The 8,820-nt window shown below is 37.9% G+C and overlaps 1 protein-coding gene and 1 long non-coding RNA gene across 2 annotated transcripts; both read right to left on the minus strand.

The window, feature by feature from the left end:
* Nucleotides 1-1,721: 1,721 nt before the first annotated feature.
* Nucleotides 1,722-3,828, minus strand: LOC126784462 (uncharacterized). The gene is made up of 3 exons (XR_007670936.1): nucleotides 3,686-3,828; nucleotides 3,064-3,174; nucleotides 1,722-2,922 (listed from the first exon to the last, which is right to left on the minus strand). It is a non-coding gene; the product is annotated as an uncharacterized LOC126784462 (long non-coding RNA).
* Nucleotides 3,829-5,333: 1,505 nt separating this feature from the next.
* Nucleotides 5,334-7,116, minus strand: LOC126784698 (uncharacterized). Its single transcript, XM_050510182.1, has 4 exons — nucleotides 6,622-7,116; nucleotides 6,332-6,449; nucleotides 6,062-6,130; nucleotides 5,334-5,969 (listed from the first exon to the last, which is right to left on the minus strand). The coding sequence occupies exons 1-4, from the start codon at nucleotides 7,107-7,109 to the stop codon at nucleotides 5,508-5,510; spliced, it is 1,137 nt and encodes a 378-aa protein (XP_050366139.1). The 5' UTR covers nucleotides 7,110-7,116; the 3' UTR covers nucleotides 5,334-5,507.
* Nucleotides 7,117-8,820: the final 1,704 nt, after the last annotated feature.

Below are 8,820 nucleotides of genomic sequence, written 5' to 3' on the forward strand. Positions count from 1 at the left end.
CATCTGTTTTGGACATGGTTTGACCGTCCGTACATACGGTCAATCAAGAAAGAGGCGTTTTGACATATTAAACTCCAATTGACCGAGACTTTGCCAAACTAATTCCTCGGTGCGACCGCGCACGATCGGTGATAAAAAATAGATGATTTCAGATATGCAAACGGATTTTGACGTTCGCATCTTGGTAATAGGTCTTCACTTAGGGCATATTAATAGTGTTTTTGGTTTACCGGAAATTCTGATGGTCAAATGAGATCCGAATTGGATGAAATTTTTACAGGGTCACTATATATAAGTACCGATCATATCGGCTGGTATCGATTAATCCCGAAAAGTTTCCTTCATATAGTTATTTCATAATGCGATAGTTTTATCTTAAACCTAGTATAAAGGTTATGATACATTAGTGGAAACTTCGGCGATCGACAACTCCGGTTCTAAATATGGTCAATCGACACCAGCAGATGTGATCGATATACATATTTAGGGATCCCATAAAAATTTCGTCTGTTTTGAACATAGTTTGACCGTCCGTACCTACGGTCAACAAAAAAAAAGCATTTTGGCATATTAAAACCCTATTGACCAGGACTTTGCCAAAATTTAGATGATTTGATATATGCAAACAGCTTTCGACGTTTGCATCCTGATAATGGGTCCTCCCTCAAGGCATACTAGTGGTGTTTTCAGTTTACCGGAAAATTTTGCGAGTGAGACGAGGTCCGAATTAGATGAAGTTTTAACAGGATCCCTATATATTAGTACGGATAACATCAACTAGTGTCAATTAATCCCGAGAAGTTTACTTCATATACTTTATATAATTGCTTCATAATGCTACAATTTTATTTTAAATCTAGTATAAAGTTATAATATAAAGAAATATAAAATTTTAAATCTAGTATTATTAACATATATAATATTTTATGTATAATTATTACCAAAAAATACATATAATTGATATTTGTATAATATATTATATGCATGTATAATATTTTATTTTTTGGCGAGCTTTTGACGGGCCGGGCCCACGGGATGTTCCAGGTTTCACCTCTAAACTAAGTCTGGCCCTTTACCCACGGAAACGGGCTTTCTCGCGGGCCAGGCCGGGTAAAAGTTCATCAGGTTTGCGGGCCTCCGCGGATTTTTTAGATCTGCGGGCTAAATAATGAGGCCTAAATAGAAGGTATGCAATTTTGCCTGCATCCTGGCTAGAGCTGCTCAAGAAGACATCACACTTGACTGGAACTGAGGAGGAGGCCATGATCTGTAATACTAAGCCAAGTGCAATTATGTATTCAGCACAGGTGAATATTGGATTATTGTAATCCAGATAGATATAGTCGATGACATATTCAGATACAAGCAGAAACCGGGTGGAAGCAGGTTGGAAACCTCCACAGAAAAATGTCAAAAATCCTCTATTAAGTGTGGCAGATAAATTTTCTCACTTTGCTAGTTTAAGTCATGTCGTCATGATATGACATCTAAAGAAAGTTTCTGGTTTTCTTCAAAAATATTTTGTTTGAAGAAAGCTACTAACGCCTGAGCCATCCCTATATCCAAGTCTAAAAGAAAGGGAAAAAAGTTTGAGAAAACTTCCTAGAAAAAGACCAGTGACTGTGATGGAATATTGCTTTTCTGACCAACTAACAACTTCGAAACGCGTCAATGCTATTTACTCTTGAACATTCCTAGGGGAGAAATTGGTCAATGGAATTTTTACTTTCAGAGGGGCTGGAGAGTTCTCTCAGCAAACCCTCTTTTTCTTTGCTTCTTTCCTTCTGGTCAGATTTATTAGAGTTACCAACATACATAGCATAGCACAAGGCAAAGCGACGAAGGAGACTTAAGATTAACTCAACCGACGTGCAACGTCTGTGCGCTTGTCATGATACTAAATCCTGTTCAAGATTTCATGTAAGTTCCCTTGAAGATTGCACTTGTCTCCAGTTACAGAGTCTTTCCCAACGCTCAAAAGTTTGATTCCTCAAACTCAGAGTTTTGATGTAAGATCACCAATATCAGCAATCCACAGTCGATTTTGTTTCCTGAACAAAATTTCCAAACTATGACTTCTCTTACTCGTCCAGTCCATCATAACAAATTTCCAGCAACCGTAAAATGCTTTTTTCAGGATATTTCTCCAGTAGTACTATTCCATGTTCAATTTATCTGGAGTTCTGGACCTTTCTTATACAATAAAGATCCAACTTGTGTTTGAGGACTAATGTGTGGAGGCCATCATGTTTGATCGAACAGCAGGTCGATTCCACATAATCTGCTTCAGGTTCATCTTTCTTAAAGGCTTTCCGAGTAAGGAATCGTTGTGCTTTCATAGATTCCTGTGCCACCAGCATATGCAGTACAACTGTTCCATTGATAATAGCAGCTGTTCATTTCTAGTTGTAATGATGACCTGAACCAAACATGTGTTCCATACCCAATACTGTTTCTAATTGATCTATTTCATTGACATCATCAAGAATAAGAAGAACCTTTTTATCTTGTAAACAATGCGTAAACTAACTGGCTCTAGCCTCCACAATAAAAATCTTATCCTTCTACAAAGTTCTTCAAAATTTGGAAAATAAGCAGGTTTTGCAGATAAACCCAACTATACTTTTCAGAAACCTCTAATAAAATTGCACGAAAGCAGCTAGCATCAAAATATTATGGAAAGTCTGTCATAAACTAGTCCAAAAAGAGTTGTCTTACCAATCCCGGTTAGCTAGAGCCAATATCCCTGAAAACTGAACACAACTTGCTGTCAGTTCTAAGTGCCGACTAGTCCTTACTTGTAAATCAGTTCCATGTATATACAAATGAGAAATTTTCATAGTCTTCAAGATTCTACACAATCGAAGTACGACGACCATGCTTCTCTCATCATCCCAGCAAGCCATGTATATACTAGACCTCCTGCACAAGAGCCCACAAACCTCTGTATGTGAGCATATATAAAACAGTCCTGTAATTATTTTACTAAGACAGTCTGTCTAAGAGTACCAATAGTTGAAGATGACAATTGTTCTTTACTTACTAGTTTAAGTAAAATCCAACCTTGTTTTCATTTGGATGTCAGGTGAGAAGCTTAGTGGTTTTCCTTTTCTACATCATTGATATATTCTTCATCCAACCATTCTTCATGCGTAATAATAACTTTTCAGCTACCTGTGAAGATCAAGAAAAGTATAAAATCAATTAACATACAGCAGACCAATAGAAAAAGATTGGACTTGTGATATCAAAATTAGCCACATATAAGCATGAACATTAAAAACTTTATCATGAATAAGAAAAAAATCAGAAAAAATCGGTATCCTAAATTTAGCAACTGGGAACACAGATGAGCAAAATGTTGTGCAATGATTGGAGATGCTGATGAGAATAGATGATACATTTGATAGAGTACTGTTAAGGTCCTCACCATATATGAGACTACAGGATGTTATAAATTGTGGCCCATACGGCCATATCAGGTATATAAGCAGTAATTTGTTTTTTTTTTTGGAAGGGATAAGCAGTAATTACAAATTCAGAGTTTAAGCATATCTAGCAACTTTACATAGTTTTTTGTTTATTAGCTGTGTGTCAGAAAGAGAATCCTTCACAGAAAATTTATGTATAAAAAAAAAACAATCAGGTGCTCTTTAACGTTGCAAATTAGAGTAGCAAATCATACCTCCTCATTGCTTCCATCAAGCGCCATATATCCGAGAGAGTTGCTTATCATCGAACCCATCTTCAGTATCATCTTTGTCAAGGGACTCTGAGCTTAAGGAAAATGAACAAAGCTAACAGGATTTTTGCAATAGTGGCTAAAATACCTGCATAGTTATAAATTTCAGTGTAAGCTGAGAGATTTAAGAGTGGAAATGAAGTACCTGTAGAATGAGTTAAGCAGGAGATATATCAGCACTTGTTGCTGTAATTTGGTCCTATTCTGGATGTCAAGTAGTAATCACGGCATTGTTCAGGCGCCCACCTTGTTAAAATACACTCTTGTATAGTAAATCTCTCCATACATGACGGAAAGTTCACTCTTCGACCATTTCTGCTAATATAAAGAACCAACAATGTCTTCGCAACGCCACCACAAAGCCAAGTAGTACAGTACTATCAATCACTCCCTCAGTTGCTTATATCTATCAGTATCCTTTGTCTGACAATACAGTCACCATACATTAAGAGTGCACTAGAGCTGGATGAGTGGCGGTAGGCATCAAAGTCCGCACCATATTTAACTCCTGACATGACAACCCAATGTTTCATTCTAAGATGCGAAAAATCCTTGTACACTAGGGAAATAATACTTTTCCGGATTCTAAGACAGCCATAGCTGGTTATCATTCTTGGTGAACTTAGCTAGGTATTTTAAGAATGGCACAAGTAACAGGCCTCTTCCATACACAATTGAAACCAGTCCTTACTCTTAATTAAGTTAACACCAAAGCAGGCAGATTCAAGAAGATTAACCTGATCTGCTGTCACTTCAGGATGGACACTATTCCCACATAAAAACCCCTGGGAATTCTTTCCTATTAGAGAATACTGAAGCTGCAACACCATTTTCGATATGGGTTGTGCAAGAACTTTAACTTTAGAGCAAGATCTAGCTTAAGAGCTGTTTCATTTCCATCTAGACACATTATGTTCTTGATTTCGAAAAGAAACAATCAGTTCTTAACTAGAATCACCAAAAACTCCCAACCCCCTCTTCATGTCTAGATCAATAACACAATCAAATTAAGCAAACAATAGATTGGGGATACACAGTACAAACCAAAACTATCAATACAGACCAAAACTACACCCAACAGCACATTCCAAACCAGACACGGCAGAATTATTGACTCTTATTGTAACCAATAGTCCAATACAACAGATACCTTCAACATTCAGCAAATAAATTGGAGATATTCACATAATAGTACCGAGAAACCTGGAGTGGAAGGAATGACGACGGCGGGGGAGAGGAAGACGGCGGCTGAGTGAGAATGAGAGGGAGTGGCTGAAGTTTGTATCATCAGACTTTATATACCAAACTGTTTACCGCGTGCGGTCTTTTTAGTTTATACAATTCAGCAATTTATAATTTGATATGATCATATCTTTGCCTTATTTTTCAGAACAATGTTACAAATCAGAGACAAAATGCATATGTTTTGTGCTCTTATCTTTGCATTATAATCCAGAGAAATAAATGTCGTCCAACCAAGAACAAGCACTTATCCTGATATATCCTGTTTCTACCTTAAAAACAATCATCACATCAGTCCACAAAACAAAAGCTATATATACTTTCAGCATAATAATTGAAAAAATATATATTGTATAATGAGAGGGTATCTCTAAATTAATTGTTAGATATCGTTGTTAAACTGATTAAGCTATACACTGATATTCCCTTCTGAAAAAAAAAAAGCTATACACTGATATCAATACACATGACATAGATAAGCAGCAACTGCATTTCCATATCTACTCATCAGTTGTTCTTACAATCAGTCTTTGATTAAGGATTTAGGTCCAAGAGTCTGACAATGGTTTCGATTCCTATTTAGTCTTGAACCGGCCAAACACAAAAGAAAGATGGCAGGTAAAAGGGATAGTTTTATGGGACTGTCAGCATGCCAAGAGAAGTAAACATATTGAGTAATGGAGCATATGCACTGAGAAGTTCCTCCAATTAGTCCATAAATGTCAGGGAGACTACCAAAAGGCGTTCTTTCGTGGGGATGTGGGTAAAAATACCACCACAGCTTTCCAAACTTCTTCAATACCACTTTTTCCTTGATGCCTTTGTGAATGAGCTCCCAAATGCAAACAAACATAGCTGCAACAGAAAACAGCATACCAAAGAGTGCATAGTGTGGCTTATCTGGGGAGGCAGCCTGGTCAAAGACAGCTGAAAAAATCTCCAGGCCAAGGTTAGCGAGTAGAAAGTACCATTCTACTGGAGTAACCTGCAATATGATAATGAAAGGGATTAGCGTATAACGTTATAAAACTGTAATCCAATATGATTCAGAGTTCTAAGTTTTAAATTTTCACCCACATCCGTAATTTTCTTTGGCTCATCATGGTCACGGGTCTGCTGAGTCGAACTAATGCCACTTAATGAGACCTGCATAGATTGCATTCAGTTGAGCAGTATATGAGGTTGCTCAAAATTTGCTTCAACACTTTTCAAACATAGGATGCAATGGTGCATTTTGATGAAAATTCTATATACCACTTGAGATAAGGTGTTTATTTGAAATGAACAGTGTTTTCATCAGGATCCACAAGCAGTTATCTTTTCAGTTTGTCAAATACCAATTCTTACCAAGTGTGTGGACTCTAAGAATGTGTGTGTAGAATGTAGTTTTTCTTCTGGACTATGCCTAAAATGTAGTTTATTCCACAGCGCTTCTGTAATTTCTTCGATAACCTCTACTTCATTCCTAACAAATCCATGAAAAAGGAACTGTTAATATTTTTTCACTCGATCTTTTATTCACTAGAAAGCCAGTAAACAAGTACCTATTCAAGCCGGTAAACAACGGTTATATATCAAAGGCATAAGCTTTTAGAGAATGTGACAACAAAATTATTGCAAAATTGCAAAAGCCGTACCTGTCATTGGAGGTCCATCCAGCAAAATTACAGACTTTGGCTAAGGCATCTCTCCAAGCTTCAACCTTAGCCAAGTCATCATGAAACCTTTTCAAGTGCTCGTCAAAGGCTTTCCCAAAACTATCCTTCTGCTTCTGAACATGGGAGAGATTCACATCATGAAAGATTGGCAGAATCCTGTTCCTATCTTTCATGCACTCCAGAATCTTCGAAAGTTCATTCAAGCGCTGAGGCGAAAAAGCATAGTTTTGCGACAGAACAACAATGGCAAACCTTGACTCTTCGATTGCACCAAAGAGCTCCAGAGGACTAGTTGTGTTTCTTCCAAAGAAAGTAAAGATACGTCGAGACTGTAACTTGTGGTATAAGTGGGATGAGAAGATGTTTTCATGGTCACAACTCAAGAAAACATCGAAAGTCCATATCTTAGTTGCAGGAATAGATACAGCTAATGGACTAGGTAAGGATCTTTGCTTGTTCAACACCATTGCAAACTAACTGGTGGTTGCACTTGCAGGAGAGCAATTTGGCCAAATGCTACTTAGCAGTCTTTCTGTAGTTTCAATTATTGGTCAATGGTTTTGGGATCCCACACGGTTTCTAACTTTGTCTGGTCAGCCCTGTCTTTCAGGTCCAAATCTTCAATATATATATTTATCATGAGGCGCCAGACTAATACCAGTAAATCAAATCAACAATCCAGCTAATTGGCACTATTAATGCAAGTGAAGTTTGTTTTTCCCAAGTCAAGAAATTTAGCAAGAAATTTACGTACTGATGTATCATGTTAGCTGAAACCAGTGGAAATGTTGTACGTATCCTCGAATGGATTGTCATTCTAACTTTACTGCATATGGTTTAAATTAATGTTCGAACATCACCACAATAGCAGATCAAGTCATCAAAGTAACTGAAATGAAACACTGTCACAAACACTGTCATACCAGATCTTTCCTTCTCTACACAATGTAAATAGAGATTATGTAGTGTTGATGTGGGAGACCACTTAATCTCGAAACCTCATTATTCAATAGCATAGTGAGATATGTCAAAGAAGAGAAGTCACCTGTAAGGTTCGTAGAACTTTTTCGAAAGTTTGTGACATTCAAGACAATGATGTCTAGTTTGTCTCCTAAATGCCCTACTGTGCAATATGTTCCTTTAAACTTATCTTGTCCTTAAGAGAAGACTATTAAAGTGGCGCCGTGTGACCATTTAGTTGAATGGCTCACCTACAGTGGGGTGGTGAGAGTGGGCAGGAAGAGAAGTTGACATCGAGGGTACGTTGAACTCTACGGGAGCAAGATTGGAAATTTAGTATATCAACTTTATCATCTAGCAGGGTCAAATACTTATTGTATGTTATGTGTCTATGCTAAGGTTGTACATCTTTGCACTCAATGTGTCTTATATAAGTAAATGCGGTTATGACCTGTTGGAATTTGGTTGAATAGTGAAGTTCGTTTTTAGATTTGCCTTATTTCTTAAGAGTCTTCTTCTGCGGAACATCTTGTTTTGAGTTGTGGTTCTCCTTGAGAGGTGTTATTATGCTCATTGTTAAATTTCATTTCAGACACGATGAAGTTGTATAACACCATGATTGAAGAAAAGTGAGTTGTGATCGCCTCGTGGAGGTATCATAAAGAGGAAAATTGTTGGGGAAGGTGAATCGAAATTTTAGGAACAAGTTAAGAATTAGTAGCTGAGTAGTGCGCTTAAATTTCGGGACGAAATTTCTTTAAGGGGGGTGGAATGTCATAACCCCATTTTTCCTCCCCCTTTCTCCACACCCGCGCCTTTAGAGGCGAAAATTTCCTTCCGACCCGACCCGTCTTTTCCGGCCGACTCCGGCGGTTTCAGGCGACCGGGCCAACGGAGATAGCTTCGTCTCCTCCTTGCGCGCCTCCCTGTGGTGGTGGATCGTGGAGTAGCACGCCGGTTTCCACGCATCGAAGCCCGGAAGTCGACCCGAATACCCGTCGGTGACCCGGTTGTGTTCTTCAATTTTTCGGCGATCTCCGGCGAGTTTAGGCTTCACAACCGGTCTCAAAATACTTGCCTCAATATCTTCAATAACCCTTGTAAAGGTTTTGAGCTAAATCTAAAGGTAAGAACTCGAATCAAGAAATTTCAATTCTAAGGTTCTTAATTTGGGAGTTTTCGGAAATTCTGAAATTGGAGGTTTTAAGCTTTGATTTA

This window comes from Argentina anserina, chromosome 2 (assembly GCF_933775445.1).
Source record: "Argentina anserina chromosome 2, drPotAnse1.1, whole genome shotgun sequence".
Taxonomy (NCBI): domain Eukaryota; kingdom Viridiplantae; phylum Streptophyta; class Magnoliopsida; order Rosales; family Rosaceae; genus Argentina; species Argentina anserina.